This window comes from Primulina eburnea, chromosome 3 (assembly GCF_022965805.1).
Source record: "Primulina eburnea isolate SZY01 chromosome 3, ASM2296580v1, whole genome shotgun sequence".
NCBI classification, from domain to species: Eukaryota; Viridiplantae; Streptophyta; class Magnoliopsida; order Lamiales; family Gesneriaceae; genus Primulina; species Primulina eburnea.
This window is the reverse complement of record NC_133103.1, coordinates 15,184,356-15,204,807: the sequence shown is the minus strand read 5'-3', so window position 1 is coordinate 15,204,807 and position 20,452 is coordinate 15,184,356. Positions and strand designations below refer to the sequence as shown.

General features: G+C 35.3%; 1 protein-coding gene across 3 annotated transcripts; it reads left to right on the top strand.

Moving 5' to 3' along the window:
- Nucleotides 1-1,126: 1,126 nt before the first annotated feature.
- On the top strand, nucleotides 1,127-17,770 carry LOC140826885 (uncharacterized). 3 transcript variants are annotated; one of them, XM_073189417.1, is made up of 17 exons: nucleotides 1,128-1,489; nucleotides 2,395-2,528; nucleotides 3,183-3,240; nucleotides 4,171-4,386; nucleotides 5,382-5,654; nucleotides 9,944-10,078; nucleotides 10,168-10,293; nucleotides 11,312-11,356; nucleotides 13,114-13,221; nucleotides 14,195-14,337; nucleotides 14,421-14,544; nucleotides 15,485-15,559; nucleotides 15,700-16,059; nucleotides 16,167-16,259; nucleotides 16,366-16,501; nucleotides 16,934-17,218; nucleotides 17,455-17,770. In XM_073189417.1, the coding sequence occupies exons 1-16, from the start codon at nucleotides 1,250-1,252 to the stop codon at nucleotides 17,203-17,205; spliced, it is 2,538 nt and encodes an 845-aa protein (XP_073045518.1). In that variant the 5' UTR covers nucleotides 1,128-1,249; the 3' UTR covers nucleotides 17,206-17,218; nucleotides 17,455-17,770. The 3 variants fall into 3 exon arrangements, with proteins under 3 accessions (XP_073045519.1, XP_073045518.1, XP_073045517.1); XM_073189418.1 differs by lacking the exons at nucleotides 16,934-17,218; nucleotides 17,455-17,770 and adding an exon at nucleotides 16,603-16,620 and having other exon boundaries at nucleotides 1,127-1,489; nucleotides 16,366-16,551; XM_073189416.1 differs by lacking the exon at nucleotides 17,455-17,770 and having other exon boundaries at nucleotides 16,934-17,318.
- The last annotated feature ends 2,682 nt before the right edge of the window (nucleotides 17,771-20,452 follow it).

The following is a 20,452-nucleotide window of genomic DNA, read 5'->3' as shown; positions in this document are numbered from 1 at the left end:
AATTTAACAACACAACATACTTACAACAAAAATGACATTTATACTACTTTATCATTTTTCTACTTTCAAACTTCAAACTAAATATTATAGCAAAAGAAATAAATAATCTAATAAAATATTAATATGAAGAATAATTAAGAAGAAGATAAGTTTTATTTGTAAAAATAATAATTTTGAAGAGAGTTGAGATTTAATAAATGACAACTTCTTAATTTGAATATAGTGTTTACAAATTATTATAATTCTATGCCAAATATTATGGCAAGCGGTTTAGGCGGTGCGGTTTGGTGCGGTTTTTGGCAAAAAAAATAACCGAACCGCGTATGCGGTGCGGTTTACGATTACTATTTTTAATCGCGGTTTTTTTAAATATTATGAAAAACGGTGCGATGCAATTCGGTTCGGACGGTTAATAAAAAAATTTGATCACCCCTAAATTTTGGCACGCGTTGCATGATTGTACAATATTTTTTATAAAAAACTCATGTAGTTAATTTTGTATGATAAATATTTTAAATAATATGATGATAAATTATATTTGAAGATGGTTTTTGATATAAAAGTTTTTTAATTTTGAATATTAGTTTTATGATTTTATCTAAAAATAATTGTTTGTATTTTTATTAATTTATGAATTATATATTGAAGTTAGTATATATTATTAAATAAAATTTGTCAAAACATGAGAGTCAATGAGAAAATTTTTAAATTTTAAAATAATTTGGAACCTTACCAAAGAGTATCTTTTTCTTAATTCCAAAACAAATTTTCACATATTTAAATCTACTATAATATATAGATTAGGTCTCTTGTGAGACGGTCTCACGAATGTTTATCTGTGAGAAGAGTAAACCCTAACAATATTTACAATACAAAGTAATAATTTTAACATAAAAAGTAATATTCTTTCATGCATGACCCAAATAAGAGATATGTCTCATAAAATACTATCCGTGAAACCGTCTCATACAAGATTTTACATAATATATATAATGTTGGAGAATATGCTTACATTTTAATATTTGATGATTGTAAAAAATAATATCTTATTACATATTATTTATATATAATTTTATTGAATATGGTAATCAAAATCAAAATTCTTTAAAAATAATAACTGCAAATCGCATACGCACAGGTAAACCCGGAGTGAAACAAATGCTTTCAGACACGTTGGCTGGTAAAGCACGTTGGCAACCCACTTGCTCTGTGGCTATTTCATCACTCCATTGCTCGTGTGTGTCTGGAAATGGCGGAAGTTGAAAATCTCGATGAAGCTAAATCTTCCGGCGAAGAAGAAGCCACGTATAAACACGAAGACCTATCCACACGCGAAGCTCGTAACCCTAGCCATAGTTCGGGCTCGGGCTCCGACTCCGACTCCGACTCCGACTCCGACTCTGAAGACGAGGCTCTGGCGAAGGCCCAAATCGAAGCCCTAGAAACGGAGTTAAGCAGAAATCAGCTCAATTATGATGCTCATGTCCAAGTAAATACTAGAGTTTCTGTGCTGCTCTCTGTTAACTGAATGTATGCGATAGTTCATATGCTAACACAATGTGTGGAAGGGTTTAGTATTTGCTTATGTATTTTTTTAGCTTCATGGTATTTGGGGGACAGGTTAATTGGAATCTTAACTTTCTTATCCCTTACGTTTGAAGCTAGTTTGTGGTATGGTTACCATGTTAATTTGTGGTATGGTTACCATGTTAACTTCGAAATTCGACTGTAAAGGTGAAGTGAATTGAGGGCTTTTATTATCTCTGTCATATGCGGTACAAAAGAGAAATGGCTCCTTATTGAATTTTCTCTTCTTTCCTCGGTGGAATAAGTAGCACTCCGAGTTCCCTGTTAATTAGCTTAAATTTTCAGTCTCTGAGCTTCTTTTCCTGAGTTTTTCCTTCGAAGTTTTTGGGCTGTTATTGGACTAGTGTTGTGGAGATGCTTTGAACTTGATCTTTGGGTTGGTGGGGAAAACTGAGAAGGGCTCTAAATTTCCTGACCTGATGTGGGTTCTATGGCTTTTAGTTGTGTCATGATTAAGTCTTTACACGTTCAACTTGAAACAAAGCTATGCAGCTAGCAGCTTGTTTTATATTCAGGGATTTACACTTGTTTGCGAGTGAAAACACTGTCCTCCGTTATCTGACGCCTTTTTTCCGATATTATAGTTATTGATGAGATTTGTCCCTCTCTGATCACATAAATTGTTTCGAAACAACTCAAAAAGTTTGGACAGGAAATTCTAGAAATTACTTTAGGTGGCTCGCAAGTATGGACGCATTATGGAATATGAATAATGTTGCTTCATCTATTTGTTAATGTAAAATTTGAAAACTAAGAGTATCGACTGTGTTGTGGATTAGTTTGTGATTCTTTTTTCCGTTGTTACAGTATATAAAGCTCCTTAGGAAGGAAGGGGACATAGAGAAGCTGAGAAAGGCTAGGGAAGATATGATTGTAGAGTTCCCAATGAGTTCTGAGATGTGGAGGGAATGGGCTAAAGATGAAATAACCATAAGCACTAGGTATGTTTCCTGCTGGCTTTCTCCTCTGCTCCTCTTAATCATTTCATACTTGTGTTTAGATTTTCACTGGACAATGTCATGCCCCACACGCGCATTGCTATGCGGCAATTTGTCTTGTAATCAAGACCGCCCTTGGTTTATCATTTCATCTGTATCATGTGTACTTGTTAAATTTGTGCTTGTCACGAGGATAGCCTTTCTGATCTCATACCACACACGGTGCCTTATTATTTATGAAATTAAAAAAGCCTGCAAGATAAACAATTCCATATCATTTCATCTGTATCATGTGTACTTGTTAAATTTGTGCTTGTCACGAGGATAGCCTTTCTGATCTCATACCACACACGGTGCTGTATTATTTATGAAATTTAAAAAGCCTGCAAGATAAACAATTCCACCCATGTCTTGATTTGTTTCTTGCTATTTTCTTATTATCTGTTATAATTACCTATCTTCGTCTTTATTGTCACTTACTGAAAGTTAAAATATTGTCATTTTCCGCTTCCTTCCTGTATAAAACCTATGTATTTTTTGTGTCAATTAATTAATGTTTGGAATAAATTTCCAGGGAAACCTTGGCTTGATTGTTTTTTGCATTATAGTAATTTGTGTTACTGTGCATTCATGCTTTTGTTTTGATTAATTTTGTAGAACGGAGGCATTATCTTCAGTTGAGAAGATTTACGAGCGAGGAGTGTCTGAGTATCTGGTTCGTTGTTAAATCCTGTCACAAAATGATCTACTTGTCAATGAAATTAGTGCTGTGATTTGTATTATTATTAAATCCTCTGTAATCGTGAAAAAACAGTATAACTAGATCAGATGTATCCTAGCTTGTATTATTACTTGTTACAACTGATATTAGGGTGAAATCAGCCAGTCGAGTTTCAGGCTATACAAGACTGTTATGTTTATTACTTTTTGGCTTGCTTAGTCTTCCTGGAAACACGATAAGTGGAATGTAGTATGATTTTTCAAATGTAAAGCATGCTGAATATAGAAAGTTCTGGTTGTTCTATAAAATATGAAAGAGCACGTTCTAATTGCATCTTGACTGTGCATTTACTTCATTGGTCTTTTTGCAAGCTTTGTTATAGTAATTTTTTTTTACCTTGGTGGACGGACATTCTGAAAAATTGAATTGGAGTGGTGGAATTCCAAGTGACACGAATTGATGTTGGCTAGCCAATGCAATTAAAAATTGCCTTGGACATGCTAATTTGATGCTAAGGACCATTAAATCCCCAACAGATAATTGGACTTTTTATCTATAAAACCATACAATTATATTCAATTTTGAGTGGCCCTCTTATTAACTTATGTTAGATTTATTAGATAAAATACACTTCCTAAAAGAAGTTTGTAGTTTTTGCCACTGAGATAATTGAAAAGTATCTGATATAGGTGATATGAAAAATAATGATTAAGAAGTTATCTATTTTATATTTTAAATTAAATGTCTTGTAAATGGTAAAAAGCAAAGTAACCTTTATTTTGTATACGAGGTGGCCAATTAGAGAAGTAAGCTTATATTTCTCAACGGAATATTGCTGCTAACCTGTTGTTTGGTTCCATGCTGTTTAGATGTGTTTGAATGGTTTTTACAAATGAAAAAGCTGACTGATAATTGTTTGTGCAGTCTGTTTCCCTGTTGTGTGATTACTTAAATTTTGTTCAAGAACATGATATATCGGTTCGTGAGTGTTCTGTGGCTGGCATATCAAAGGCGAGAAATCTTTTTGAGCGTGCTCTTACTGCTGCTGGGTTGCACATTGCTGAAGGTCACAGGATATGGGAATCATACAGGGAGTTTGAAGAAGCAATTTTTCTCACAATTGATGAAATGGAATCTGGGGTGAGAATTATCTGCTTTATTTCTCTTCCCCTTTCTGTAATTATCCTTCTACCAGATTAGAGTGCAGTTTCTGAAAATATCCTAAATACTATTTTCATTGGTTTTATTTGATTGTACTTTCTTTATTTCCAAATGCATTTCTGTAGTTTATCAGATCGCCAAGGCCTGTGTGATTGTTTGTATGCTTTTCTTCTGAATGCACTAGTCCCGTATTTTCCTTTCGGTGGCATTTAGTGATGTTTGACTCCTTCAAGGTTGATCAGATTCACCAGACCCACCTTGAATGCTCAGTCTTTACAATTATCCTCCTTGAACTGGCCGTGATATAGTAGCTTCATGGTGCTGTAATTGCTTTTTGTAAGTGGGATTCCAATGCATACTGCATCACTCGGTCAACATGACTGGCATGGGATGGTTTTACCACTCATTTAAGATAATATATCTGGAGAGATCGGAAACTTTTGCCTTATTTCCAGTTTATTTTAGCATAGCTACTTGACTTCCATTCTCATTCTTTGGGCCATAATTTGTCGTCTGAGTTATAAATGACTTGATCTCTTCTAACACTAAATATCGTATTAATTTTTGGATTACTTTTTAGTTAGTGCTCCCTGCTTGGAAGAGAAAATACCCATCTCTTTCTAGCGTTGCATTAACAATTGATTATTTTCTGTTTATGGGGCAGATATCTTTTTTCACATACAATACTGTTTCTTTAGGTTATTGTGATTAAAAGGCCAAGCAAAATACTCAATACCTTCCACTCTTGATCAGAAGATCTCATCCTGTTTGTGACCAGAAAGTTGTTTTCTTCAAATAATCTAACGAGAGATAAATCATGTTAATTAACGTTCTGTCTGTTCTTGTACTTTAACCGCTGTTTTTTAGTTGGGTTTCTTAATTATTTGACGTGTTATGTTGTTTTTTCAAATGATTTAAGCTTCTTCATGAAAGCAGCAACTTTCCATCATTAATGTGGGTGTTGTGATTTGCAGTTGAAAGAAAAACAAGTCCAACGTATACGAAATTTATTCCATCGTCAGTTGTCTGTTCCCCTTGCTGATATAAGATCCACTCTTCGCACTTACAAGGCCTGGGAATCCAGTCAAGGGAGCTCCATTGATATTACTGGTGGTGAATTGGATGGCCTTTCATCAAATGTGGTGTCTGCATACCAAAAGGCCTTAGAGATGTTGATTGCTCGTGCTCATCATGAGGAACAAGTTTCCCAGAAGGATGTTGAATCAGAAAAACTTCAAGAATACATGGTACTTACGAAGATCTTGAAGAAGTGAATGAAATTCTTATTCTTTTCAATTTAACAATAGTCTGTACAGCTCTAATTTAAGGACAAAGATTACACAACAAAATAAGGAAATATAACAATCTCCTAAGAACAAAAATAACCTAATATATACATATAACAAATCGGCTGCCGGTATTCTCAAGATTCTATTGGAGACTGATTTGTTAATTTCCTGTAACTGAAATATTCTCAATATCCCACACTCCCTCTCAAGTTGGACTGTTAATATTGATTAAGCCTAGCTTGGAGCTCAAATCTTCAATTTTTCCTTGGAAGTGTTGGTTAGGATGTCCGCAGTTTGAAGACTAGTAGGAAGATATATTAGCTTGATTATTCATTCCTCAATCTTTTCTTTTATGAAATGACAATCACTTTCAACATGCTTCGTCTTTATGATGCACTGGGTTCTTTGCAATTCTGATAGTTGACTGGTTGTCACAAAACATCTTCATAGGTTCTTCAGCATACACTTTCAGTTCATTCATAAGTCTTTGTAGCCATATCCCTTCACATATCCCGACTGCTAATGCTTGAAGTTCAGCTTCAGCGCTATTTCTTGATACAATAGACCGTTTCTTGTTACTCCAAGTAACTAAATTTCCTCAAACATAAGTACAATAGCCAGAGGTTGACCTTCTATCTACTACCGACCCTGCCCAATCTGCAGCACTGTATAATTTAATGCCCTTTTCTGCTGATTTTCCAAAGTATAATCCATTTCCAGGTGTTAGCTTCAAGTATATGAGGATCCTATAGGTTGCCTCCATGTGCTCTTCATTTGGATCATTCATAAACGGACTTACTATGCTCACTGAGTAACTTATATCAGGTCTTATGTGAGATATGTATATGAGTTTGCCCACAAGTTGAAATCTCCCTTTATTAACTGGGTGACAATTTCCTTTGGATCCTGGTTTACTTGTTGAATCCAAAGGAATATCTGCCAGTTTGCACCTATACATTCTCGTTTCATCTAGAAGATCCAAAATATATTTTCGTTGGGATACAGAGATACCTGATTGCGAGCGAGCTATTTTCACCCCTAGGAAATACCTTTCCTAAGTTTTCAAATTCTTTGGCTAATAGAATCTCGAGAGATAAGGCTAATAGAATCTCGAGAGTACTTATCTCTTGCTCATGATCCTCTGTTAAAATAATATCATCCTCATATACAATGAGGATAACAATTTTCCCCTTAGGTAAGTGTTTAACAAAGAGAGTATGATATGTCTGACACTGCTTGTCCCATACTGCATGATCACTCTTGTAAATCTGTCAAACTAGGCTCTTGGGGATTGTTTATGTCCATATAACGACCATTTCAGCTTGCAAACCTTGTCGGTTATGGCTTGAGACTCAAATAACTTTCTTTCTTGTCCAAAACCAAAAAACTGAAGTGCTCCTTTTAGTTCATTGCTATTCCTATAACTATCTCTGCGTTGATTGTTTCTCAAGGACTAGAAAAACTTGGCTATTGTTCTAGTGAAGTGAAATAATTTTCTTCCCTTCCTTTGTTGGCTGTATCTGTAACTAGATAGCTTAAATGCTTAATAATACAGTTGTGACTGTTAAGTTTGATCACAAGCTTGTACAAGATATTGGCAAAAGTATTGACTAATAGATTAAAGAAAGTCTTGAGGAGTACGATCGCCGAGAACCAATGTGCATTTATAAAAGGGAGACAGATATTGGATTGCAGTCTTGTAGCAAATGAGGTGGTGGAGGAGTACCGCAAAAGAAATATGAGGGGATGGGTTTTCAAGGTGGATTTCGAAAAGGCGTACGATAACATCGACTGGGATTTTCTTGACTTCGTGCTACAAAAAAAGGGGTTCGGAGATAGATGGCGGAAGTGGATTCGTGGGTGTGTGTCAAATGTCTCGTTCTCAATTTTTATCAATGGCAGACCGAGGGGGAAGATTAAAGGCGAAAGAGGAATCCGTCAAGGTTGTCCACTATCGCCTTTTCTCTTTAACTTGGTTGTGGATATCTTGGGAAGGATGGTTGACAAGGCTAAGGATTCAAACGAGGTGAGAGGTCTAGTAGTGGGAAAAGGGAAAATTGAGATATCTCATATCCAATTTGCGGATGACACATTGTTCATGGTTCAAACGAAGGCTCATGTCATTGCACTTGTGGAATTACTCAAAACATTTGCGAAAAATTCTGGTCTCAACATCAATTTTCAGAAAAGTGTCATTTTGGGCATTAGTATTGAAAAGGAAGAAGTGGTACAGTTGGCGCATAATATTGGCTGCAAACCTCACGACTGGCCCATCGTGTATTTAGGGGTACCTTTGGGAGGTAGGCCTACGTCCTTCGATTTTTGGGAACCAGTCATATCAAAAATGTCAAAAAAGCTAGCTAGTTGGAAGAAAGCATTTCTGTCAAGAGGGGGACGCCTAACACTCATAAAATCAGTTCTTTGTGCTTTGCCTTCCTATTACATGTCTTTGTTCAAGGTCCCAAAAAAGGTGGGAAAAATAATGGAAAAAATCATGCGTGATTTCCTTTGGGACGGATTGGACGGGGAGAAACATTGTCACCTTGTGAGATGGGATCAGGTTTGCAAACCGAAAGACCGAGGAGGATTGGGTTTGGGAAGTATCGTTTTGAGGAATAGAGCATTGCTAGGAAAATGGTGGTGGAGAGGAACAAAGGAGAAGGAGACTTTGTGGAGGAAGGTGATAGAGAGCATCTACGGCCTTCAAGAGAATAAGTGGGATTTGGGTTTGGCCAAGAATGTCACTTTTAGATGCCCATGGAAATTCATTTCTCGTACTTTCCCGGCAATTCAACTGATGTGGGGTTCGGTTTTGAGAGGGGGCAATTACTTAAGATTTTGGGAGGACGTCTGGGGGGGCGGGGAGACTCCATTCAATGTTCGCTTCGCTTCTTTGTATCGCATTTGTACTTTGACAAACAAACCTATTTTGAGTTTCTTAGAAGTTGTCAATCACCAGGATAGACAAACATATCGGTGGGATGTCTGTTTTAGGAGAAATCTTAACGACCGAGAGTTGGAAGAGTTTGTTACTCTTCAGGGCGTGTTAGATACAGTTAGGATTCAGCTAGGCGTCGACGATTACAGGGTTTGGTTGGGGGAGTCTACGGGTCTGTTTAGTGTCAAATCATTTTACGACTCTTTTTTTCCGACTCATCTATTTCCTGCTTTTCCAAGTTACAATCATATTTGGAAGGTTCCTGTCCCTCAAAAGTTACAAATTTTCTCGTGGATTGTGGCGTTGGGTAAATTACCTACGGCGGACTTGGTGCAAAAAAGATGGCCCACCTGCGAATTGTGCCCAAACTGGTGCTCCTTATGCGAACGCAGCGAAGAAACTCAAGATCATTTATTAATTCACTGCTCTTTCGCAAGAAGCTTATGGTCAAGGGTTATGCAAGATCTGAATTTTCAGTGGGTGTTCCCGAACACTGCTAGAGATATATTCACCAGCGATCCAGGTATTCCTAGGGGGAACAGAACTACCATCCTATGGTTTGTCACGATTCACTTCGTATTTTGGAGCATTTGGCTGGAGAGGAATAACAGGATATTCAATGACAAGAAAGCGGAAGACACGGATGTATGGGAGCTCATCAAGTTCAGAATGGGAACTACAATCACATCGATTAAAGAGTTCATTCACCTATCTATTTCAGATGTTGTTAGGGATTTCAAGTTTTCATTGACGTGAATTTGTATTAGATATATGTTGTTGCTATTGCGGATCACTCATCCGCCCAACTGTACTTGAACTTTCATATTTAAATAAAATTTTGTTTCTAATCAAAAAAAAATACAGTTGTGACTGGGTACATTTAAGTGAAGCTTGAGTGTGTGTGTGTGTGTGTACAGATACATAGGCATACATCTGTTTAAAAGATTATGACCATTAGTAAAAAAAATGATGAAAAATAAAACACAATCATCTTATTATGTATAATGCTAACTGCATTACACTATTTAAAATGTAAAAAGCTAGCAAGTCATCTACACTCTTCTCACAACAATAAATTTTTTCTTTTGCAATTTGAAGCGGTAAACTGTGCAAGTTGTGGAGATTTGGTGTGTGCATTTCATCATGTCTGTTGATATTACACACACAATTATGTGATCCTTACTGTCACCCAAATATCTATGTTTTATTTGTGTGTAGTAATTTTTTGTTACTTAAATAGAGATAGACTGAAGTAGTTTCATCACATGCTGAGTACCTTGGTGAAATTATGGCTTCTGGTTTTGTACAGGTGTACTTGAAATTTGAGCATGCTCTTGGGGATCCAGCCCGCATACAGATCCTGTATGAACGTGCTCTAGCAGAGTTTCCTGTATGTAGTGATTTATGGTTGGATTATACTCAGTATCTGGATAAGACGTTCAAGGTTTTCTTTTCTCCTTTCTGTACCTTTCTTCTATTGTTGTCCTTCAAATATATTGATCTCATTTCAATTGGGCGTACCTAATGTTACAGACCTCGAGAATTGTGAGGGATGTTTATTACCGAGCCACAAGGAACTGTCCGTGGGTTGGAGAACTGTGGGTTCGCTACTTGCTTTCCCTAGAGCGCAGTAATGGTTCTGTGGAAGAGTTATCTATTGTATGTTTCCATTTTCATGTTGCATATCATCATTAAATAACTTGATGAAATAGGTGTGGTTTGGTCATCAAATAGCAACACTTCTTGTGTTGTGTTGGTGGTTTTATTTTGGAGTGTGAATTTTTTACCAGTTTATTAACCATGTCCGAGTTACGTCTATTAACATTTTTTCTTGTTATCTTTTTTATCCTGCTAACTTTCTGCTTTACATATTAATGTGTTCATAATCAATGCAGCTTGTCTACAGTTTTATGAAGTATTTTTGAAGATGGATGTTTGTATGAATGTTGTATTTGTTACAACCCTACAACCTTGAATGCTTCTTGGCCCGCGAAGAATTAATGACCGCGTGAAACTGCATTTATTCTGCAATATAATTCAACTTTTTCTAGCTATGCTGTTATTGTTTTGCAAAACTGGTTCTAGAATACTCACTCTGGCACTGCTTGTATGCGTACGTAATGCAGCAGGCAACATAGAATGTCCCAAGTTCCAACATTGTGTTTCCTTTTTCTTAAGCAATGTTCTGTCTTTCCTCTCTGCTCTACAATAAATGGGCGAAATTGTCATATTAAAGCTTTGTGAATCTTCATCTCTGTGGCAATCATATAATTCTTTTATCCTGTAAAATTAAAATAATTATAAATAGCTAACTGAGGGAATGGTTTTCATGATACTGTAGATTTCTCATACCTGTTCTTGTTTTGGTTTTGTCCACAATGAACGTGACTGAGTTATTAGCAATAAGTATTGGCTACTAATTACATGTTCGTTGGTTGAGATGCTACTTGTCGTTGTTAAGTTGAAAATGGAACGGGACAATGCTTCTCATGGCATATTGTGAATGTTTGTATGCCTTTCTTTTCTTTTATTTGGAGTATAAGAAATTTAGACTATTGTACAGGCTGATTTCCTTGGCCAATATAATTGTTTTGCTGTCAATATTCTATTTATCACTGTCTTACCAGTTACATTAAGTTTCATCTTCCATTTTGATATGTGATTTCTCATCATCCAGGCATTTGAGAGATCACTTCGGTACTCTTTTTCCAGTTATGACGAGGTAATATAAAATCTGTTTGAAATTACTTGTTATGCTTCACTTCCATGTTAATTGAAAACCATAAAAAGCTATTTTGTTGTCTTAGTGTCACTTTTGTTGAGTACTTGTGTCATGATATAATTTTTTGGAGGACTGAGTTGTGTAAATGGACAAAATCGAGCTAAATAATAGGCATTTTTTCATATTCGAGCTAGAATATCTCTATGCACTCAAAGATTACTCGAAAAATGACATAATTTGGACTCGAGTTTGACACAACTTAATTTTTGAATTTGAGCTGGATTCTTTTGGTACAAATTGGATTTATTGAGCTTTATTAAGATAATACTCAAATTCAGATTTAAGCTCTTGGGCTCATGGAATTTTTAATGCATTTAAAAAATATAACTAAAGCATTAAAGCTTGTAAGAAGCACGAAAGTTGTCGAACTAATTAATTTGAGCTTGGACGCACCTCAAAAAATATACAAACAAGCTTAGTTGTAGTTCGATAATTTGGAATATAAAAGCCGAATAATATTTGGGCCGACTCTATTTTTTACCTCCCTTGTTTGGACAAGGTCCAAAAGCTTCAAATTCTGTGTGATTTCTTGATGAATCTTCTTTTTCATCCTACCACGTTGAATGGTTCGTTGCTAACACCGAACTTACTTTCAACTGCTATACTGCTTTCTTAGTAATGATTTTTCATAACCTGATAAGTTGGGAGGCATAATGACTTAAAGAGGCAAATTATTAGGCATGGAATGGTATCATGCTTTGGAGCTTCTTCCTTTTTCTTCGTTTATTATCTATACTATATTATTAAGGTTGAGACATCTATAATAACTAATTTTGGTGTCATGGTCTATTTTTTGTTCAACCAAAACTACTCCTTTCCGAAATTACAAAACATACATTTTTTGTTTAATAAAAATGTCATCAAAGTTGACATCTTATCTATCATATCCTAATAAAAATCTCAATCGCTATATTATGAACTTTTAAATTTAAATACTCGAATCTTTCATAACATGAAAAATAATTTTTTTATAAAAAATATATTTAAATTTTATTATAATCTCTCGAATTTACAAAACAAAATTATTGTACAGTAAATTTTTTTAATAAGTATGCATGCATCGCCTGCGAAGGGGCACTAGTTGTTTAAATTTTAGGGAGATGTAAATCAGATGGATTGTTGGAAATATACTGCATGGTGGATTCTTTTCAAATACTTGTCTCGAGTATAGTGGGTTTTAAATTACCGGGAACAAGTGATTTTAACAGTAAGAAAACATGAAGTAAGATTTTCGATTTGTGTTCACATCGGGTCCTGGGATGATGGGCGTCCAGATCATTGATATGCGAAATCAATGGGGAAAAACTTTTGCCAATTTGGTGAAGTGATAGGAAAAGGCAAATTCATGCCATGCTACCTATATTACCCTTTTTTGTTGTTGTTGACGCTTCTTTTCCTTTTTCTAATTGATGGAGACCAAAATCACAATTTCTGTGGATGAAGAAATATGATAAATTAACGTTACTTAGAATAAATAATTGAAGATCAAGACATAATTTTCGAGTGACTTTTTAGCATGCAGTCTGTTATTTGTGCATCTGAATGTTGTGGAACTTTTGTGAAAATACATTATAAGTTTCTTTTGTTCATGGACTATTTGTGTGTTAATGAAGCTCTTCTTTTCTTACCTTCTGTTTTTTTTTGTTGTGCTATTTCGATTATACTTTTCTGACACGGGCTTCGTTTCACTGTTTCAGTACCTAAATATATATCTCACTAGGGTTGATGGGTTAAGAAGGAGATTCTCTACATCATTACAAAATGAGAATGGCATGGACTATGCAGTTATACGGAATGTTTTTCAGGTTTCCATTGCTGACTTATAAACTCTTGTGCTGTTATTTTAAGTGGTTACTATATCTTATCTGCTACAGTGTTCACCCAGCTCTTCCTATTTTCCATTTTACAGTAACTAAATTCTTAAGCGTTACCTTTTGTTCTTTGTTTGTTTGGTGTTTTCTCGTGTTTTAGTTGCTTGATTTGCAACATTACATTAATTTTTTTCTTGGTATATTAACTTTGAAGTGGATGGCTACTTGTCCCTATTAAATGGCGTTCAAGGTGGCAGGCGGCCCTCGACTGCCCGCTTTTGTCTAAGGCAGTCCGAGACTATCCGCCGGCGGAGGCGGTGGAGACAGTCAATGATTTTAAAATTCTAGTCAACTATCAAAGTCAAATAATTTTAAAAACTAGTCAATCAATTTAAAATATCCTTGATATAATAAAAATATCCTTACTCTCTTTTGTATTTACTTTTGGTTCAAAGTGTCTTTCATCACCTGCCTCAAACCGCATCTAGCCGCTGCATCAGTCACCACCTTTATTATCTTGTTAGTTTGCATTTATATATTTATTTACATTTTGTCTAGATTGTGTTTTATTGTATGAAGCTTTTTATGCATAAACATTATTTAAGTATATATATTACATAAAAAATTATGATTATTTGTATTACATTGCATAATTATGCATGATTACCTATAAAAAGTTGCTAAAAAAATATTCAACCAGGCGGTCGAGGCGGTAGGCGATCATTGACCGCCCCGCCACCGCCACCGCCTCCTGCCATTAACATTGCCTGTTAGCCATGATTGGTTTCAAGGTCATGGGAGCTTTTGTTAGTATCTTGTACTATTCAAGACTGGTATTTTTCAGGATTATTTAGAGCTTTATGTGTGTTAGTGTTTTGGATAATTCTGGGTTAGTTACTTCGAAGAATCAGTACCTATCATAATTACAGTACTCAGGCTTAATTTTCATTTTCTTTTGATGCTTCAGAGAGCATCAGATCACTTGGCCCAAGATCTCAAGAATACATACAGTTTGTTGCACATGCATAGTTATTGGGCTCATTTAGAGTTACACTTGGGAAAAGATTCGACTGCAGCACGTGGTGTCTGGGAGGGGTTGCTTAAAATTAGGTCTACTTTTTTTTTTTTTTTTACTTTCATCATAAGTGAAATCTCTTCTTTTATTCAGATTATCTTAGCTGTTTGTTCTTCAGTGGGTCTATGCTGGAAGCTTGGCAAGGTTATATAGCAATGGAAATTGAGATGGGCCAGATAAATGAGGCCAGATCACTCTATAAGAGATGCTACAGTAAAAGATTCCCTGGGACTGGCTCAGAGGTATATTGTTTAATTTTGTTCTGTTCATCATCTTAATTCTTTAGAGAACCTCACTTCTGAAACATTTTAAGACCCTCAAGCCTACTTGTATGAATCTTACCGTAGAAGCTTTCAACACATTGCTTCTTTGTAGTTCCTTCTCTTTCGCTTCCAGAGTTTGGAAGTTATCCATTTGTTTTGTTTGGACATTTTTCCTTCTTGATTGAGAATGATGGGGCCATGGGGGTAGTGTGGGTGAATAATGGTTGAAGAATTCTTCAAAACACATGGTGGTTGGACAAACCATTGACTTTCAAACCTAATGATAAACAAAAGCCCAATCTCGCAAAATATCAAATTGGAAACATTCTTAAAAGTATTGAGTAGTTTTTGATTTAGTGGATCACTGGTCCACTAATGTAATTTGACAATTTATTATAAATAATATATCGTTTCTTATAAAAAAAATATGAATTTGGAATCTTGATTGAATTTGAAAACTTTCTACAAGTCTTGGATATGTATGCATACAATGTTACTTGATTTCCATTTCAACAAGGATTTAGGATTTTCCTTTTAGATTTTCTAGCTAAGGATGTTTAATTTGCGCTGCATAAATAACCAAACCCGATTAATCAAATTTAAGTATGGGTGTACTAGATGAATAATTAACTATTATAACTTGAATATGGAAGTATGAAAAGAGCAGCTAGAAATTAAAAATTCATTAGGGGACAGGGTATACTATGCATGCAAGGTCAGAATCTAGAAAATTGGCATTTTTCAGCTTTATTTTATTTTGGATGAATGCGTCGCTAGATTCATTACCTGACACCTGTTCTATCTCGCTAGAGTCATTTCTAGAATTCTAAATGTTGTTTAATCAAAGCATATGTATGTTAGTGTTATAGGGCATTGTATTAGATGATACCTTCCTTTCCTAAAAAACAGAATCATTCAGGACATATGCCATTCATGGGTTCGGTTTGAGAGGGAATATGGTTCTCTGGAAAGCTTTGATGCCGCTGTGCAAAAGGTACTAATTTATACTGCATGTAACTTTGGTTGTTCACGTCGCGTTACTTATAGTGGTTTTTGAAGACTTTTTTTTTTTACTTAATATATTGGTCTTATGATTAAGCTGTTCTTATTTTTCATTTTTTCACACTGTTGCAGGTGACACCGCGCCTGCAAGAGCTGCAGTTATTTATGTTGCCGCAGGAAAGTAAAAATATTGGTGCAGCAACAAATGAAAAAGAAAATTCTAAGAAGAGTGCTCGCGAGAAGAGGAAGCCTGTTTCCAATTCAATCGATGAGCAGCCTCCAATCAAACGTCGCAAAGATATGGATCAAAAGTTTAAGACGCATGAAAATGATGAAGATCATACCAGATACCCGGTTGAAGTAACTGAGGTTGCCAAAGTAAATAACAACGCAGTGGAGAGTTCGAACAAAGAAACAAAGGATCACTCTCCTAAAAAACCTGTTCGTTTTGATGATCAATGCACAGCCTTTATATCGAACCTCAGCCTAGAGGTATATCGTTTTGCAATCACGTTAATAAACTTTTTAGTGTTGGGGTGTACAGGAATAAGTCGTGTAATTCTACAGTAGATCTAATTCGGTAATGATGATTTGTGCAGGCAACCGAGGGGGACCTGCGTAATTTCTTTGGTGTTGATGGAGGAGTGGTGGATATTCGAATACTAACTGACAAACTCACAAAAAAATCAAGGGTGAGTCCCGGTAGTAATTATCTCCTTGACAAGTGTTCTATCTTTCACCGGTCTAAATAGAGAATATGTTTTTGGGCTTCATTTTCTTACATGTGATCTTATGAAGGGATTGGCATATGTTGATTTCACCAACGATGCTCGCCTTGCTGCGGCTCTGGAAAAGAACAAGCAAAGTTTGCTCGGCAAGAGATTAAGCATTTTGAAATCAGAACCACATCAAGGCCGAAAAAAAAGAGTAGCTGGTGTGCATCTTGTCCTAGTGTGGCTCTTGAGAGCTTTTCACTTAAGTGTAGTAATTATTAAATTTGCTCATGTTATATTATCTATTATTACTTAAGTGTAGTAATTATTAAATCTGCTCATGTTATGTTACCTCATATTCATCAATCTGCTGCGTCTGCCTTCATCAAAATTATTGATTTTTTCAAACTGGAACTTAAGTAGAACTTTTAGCCAAACAAAGTCTAATCCAGTATACCTGCTCTTTGTACCTCCGGAAATTGTTATGTTATTTCTGCATCTGAATATTCGTGGATAAAAATGGGACCAGTAGCTGAGAAAATTTTCTGTGTCTCGGTCTAATGCTTCATCGTTAATTATTCTTGCTCCTATTGGCTATGGAATTTTCTGCCATCTTGCAATTATATCTACTGCTATTTCTCTCAAAACGACAGGAAATGCCAACAAACCAAAGAACATGGGGGAAGTGGATTCGCCCGAGGCTTCCAAAGGAAGAAGGGGGTCTCAACCTCAGTCTGTAAGTAAGGCACATAAAGTGGATGTCCAGTTAACGGGAAGGAACACATTTGCAGTGCCAAGAAACGTTAAAGCCCTGGGTTGGAATAGCAGCGACAGAGGTAAACCGCCAGCCAAAGGAGTTAGGGAAGAGGGAGATGAAATCCCGAAATCTAATGATGAGTTCAGGAAGATGTTCCTGAAAAATTGAATATGGATTTGTGGTAAGTTTCTTGCTAACAATGTGATCGGTGATTAGTGCCATTACCTCTTCTTTTGATGATATCTGAGAATTCGATAATTTTACTCTCGAGTCTTTTGCTAGCTTTGTCACACTCAGCTAACTAAACCCTTGCGTCGGGGTAAGGAAGTAAAGTGTGTTTTTTTTTTCCTAGGATCATTTCGAGCTAATTTTCTACGGGCTATTGCCCCTTGGTTGATTTTAAAAAAATTACTGCAGGACTAATTTCTACATAAAAAAAAGGTGACCCTGGGAAAAAACCAAGGTCTTGAGCTGTCAAATGTTGCGAAGCTTTCAAATGTTTGGCTAACGTCACGAGATGCACGGGTGAAATATTTGCTAGAAATGCTTTATACCTCGTTTGGTTTTTCTTGGAGACTTGTGGTGAAAGAATTTTGGAGAAATGAATGTGTGGAAATATATTAAGAAATTAGTTGTATGCGTGGTGTTTTAGCGTATATTCAACAGTGGTAGTAACTCGAAATTTCACAAGTTAGGGACAGAACCATTTCCATCTCAGCGTAGAAAGAAAGAGAAAATCTGTTTTGAGATCAATAATGACGGTAAAAATTATTGTTTTTAAAACCAATTTCCCATCTCCATGAGCAAAGTCATTTTCATTTCATTTTCTAAACGCTCAGACTGGTAGAACATGTGGAGAATTTAAACGTGCGTATCGGAATAATGAAGGGCTCCACTAAAACAAATGCAAATACGCATAATAATATTAAAACTCTTTAATCCTCATTCACCAGCTTCTCAGTTCATTCCATCAAATGGGTCTGGTTTTGAAGCTCCGTGGCCTGCTTCTAGAGCTCCACTGTCTGTTTCTTAGTTTTGTCACGAGTTGAGTTGAAGCTCGTGATGACTTCGACAGAGACTCTCACATACTGGTTTCATTTGCCTTATCAACAGCCCCGATTTTAGTCCACAACAAAAAAAACAAAATAGGAAAAACATTTCAGACAAAAATCGTCGAGAGACAAGGGTAGAATTCTAGACAAAATGTCGTGGTCAGGGGTAGAAGTATTAACTGGGAAACTGGAATAAATTGAATGTTTATGCGGCACTTCTCGTAAAAATAGCCGATCAGTTTTGGTGATACCCCGATAATTCTCGGTGTCACATAGGATCTGAACTAGGTGGAGACGTTTGGTTTGAAGAGAATGGCTGATGGATTGTCTGGATCAGACGACGACACCTCCGGAGGCGTAAGCCTAGAAGAACAGGTGGAGGGTTTAAAGGATGAAAGGCCAGACTAAAATAAAACAAATGTAACGTTTTTTGTGTTTTTACTTGCTCTTAATAATATTAAAAGTCTTTAATTATAGGTGGAGTCAGATTTTCATTTCTACTTAGACTAGAATTTTATAAATCATGGTTGAGCTAATATTGACAAATGGAGTCTCCGGACTAACGGAAAATAAGACAATTTTATGTATAAAAAATATCGGAAAAAAACAAGCCATCTGGGCTGTGTTGCTCTGCCCGTGTTAATCGTGCTTCTCAATTCGGTCCAGAAAATCTGCTTCTGAAGATCTATGGAGCTCTAAAGTTTGTTTCTTAGCTTTCTCAAGAACCTTTCGAGAAGCCTCTATTGTTTATTTTCCGAGCCATGCATGAGTTAAGTTGAAGCCGATGATGACGTCGGTGCCTTCTATATATGGTTTAATTTTGATAAATATATTAATTTTCAAACTTTTTTATTTAGCAGAATTAAAAATGTGTAACGGGTTTGCAGGTCGGACCGTGTAGTTTTGGAGCAGGGGGAGCGAGTCTAGGCCAGGTCCAAGTCCGATATTTCCATCATGAGGCTGGTCCTGAGATTGATCAGACTCGTCTCGTCGTCCCTATTCATCCCCAACTCATTAAATCTAAAAAAAATCTTTATCGTAATAGTCCTTATTATACTGTATTTTTTATATAATAAGGGATGGCTGATTTTCTATCTAAATTACCGAACTTTCCATACAAATGAGATTTGAACCCGAAACATCATTGATCTTGGTACATCATTTTTGTCGGAAGACCGGAAAATCCTTGACTCATGTTGTAGTATTTATAACAAATAATTTATTCCACAAAAAATTATTTACATATAAATATATTAATTTAATTAATTTGTATATTTTTATTAAATTATTAAGTAAAATTATTCCAACAATTACAATTAAATAAATAAAATTTTTTAAAATAAAACTTTAGATAAAATTATTGAAAAATATATCACAATTAACTATTGCAAAAATAAATAAAAACAATCACTTTTATTACATGTTCAATAGTATGAGATAGTTGGATAGATGAAACTGATAACCAATAACCTCCATGTGTGCGAAAGCCACTAAGGAAAAGTTTGGTAAAACAACGCCACGTATCAGATTCCTCTTTGATTCCAAGCCCCAGATGGTATCAGAGCCATGGAAATAGTCTGGTTAATAATTTAGCACTTTTTATTTAAATGAATATTTTCAGTATGAAAGAAACTGTTCATAACAGTTTAAATGAAGAATATGATATACCTGAAAAATTAGATTTATTGAATAAATGGACTATTCCTAAGATAGAATCTAAAATGATCTATAAGTTAGGAACCTTTGAAAGAATTGGTCTTAAACAAGTAGTTAAAACTACAGAATCATCTGTACCTTTTCATAATAATGAAATGGTGATAAGATTGTTAAACAATAAAGATATTATGCCTTATATGAAAAATTATAAATTTATTCATATAGGATTAATTCAAATTGCTTTTAGACCTTTAACATTAGAAGGTTTACCAGAAAGCTTCATAGCAGCTTTAAGAGATGGAAGAAATTTGAATTGGAAACAATCCCTAATGGGAATAATTCAATCTAGTCTGGCACATGGTCCAGTATATTTTGATGTTTATCCAAATTTATCTTTATCTTTGTTTGATCCAAATATATTAGATGCTTTAACATTAAATGTTAAAACTCATGGTTATAATTATACTCCTGGAACAGAAGTAATATGTATCTGTTATCGTATTTATTATAAACCATTATTTACACTTAATCCTATGTGTAAAAGAATAGATAAAAAATTAAATGAAACCATTCTTATAGAAACTAATTTTAATAGATCTAATATTACAACTCGTAGATCTATAAAATGGGAAGAAATAGAATTTCCAGAAAACTGGATAATTGAACAAGCTGTTCCTAGAAATCCTATAATAAACAGAGATTTAGAA

Bases quoted from the DNA above. Each gene is read 5' to 3' on its own strand.
- LOC140826885 (XM_073189417.1), top strand. From the start codon at position 1,250: ATGGCGGAAGTTGAAAATCTCGATGAAGCTAAATCTTCCGGCGAAGAA. The intron at 2,529-3,182 runs GTATGTTTCCTG...TTAATTTTGTAG, and splicing joins GAAATAACCATAAGCACTAG to AACGGAGGCATTATCTTCAG. The intron at 13,222-14,194 runs GTTTCCATTGCT...TTGATGCTTCAG, and splicing joins TTATACGGAATGTTTTTCAG to AGAGCATCAGATCACTTGGC.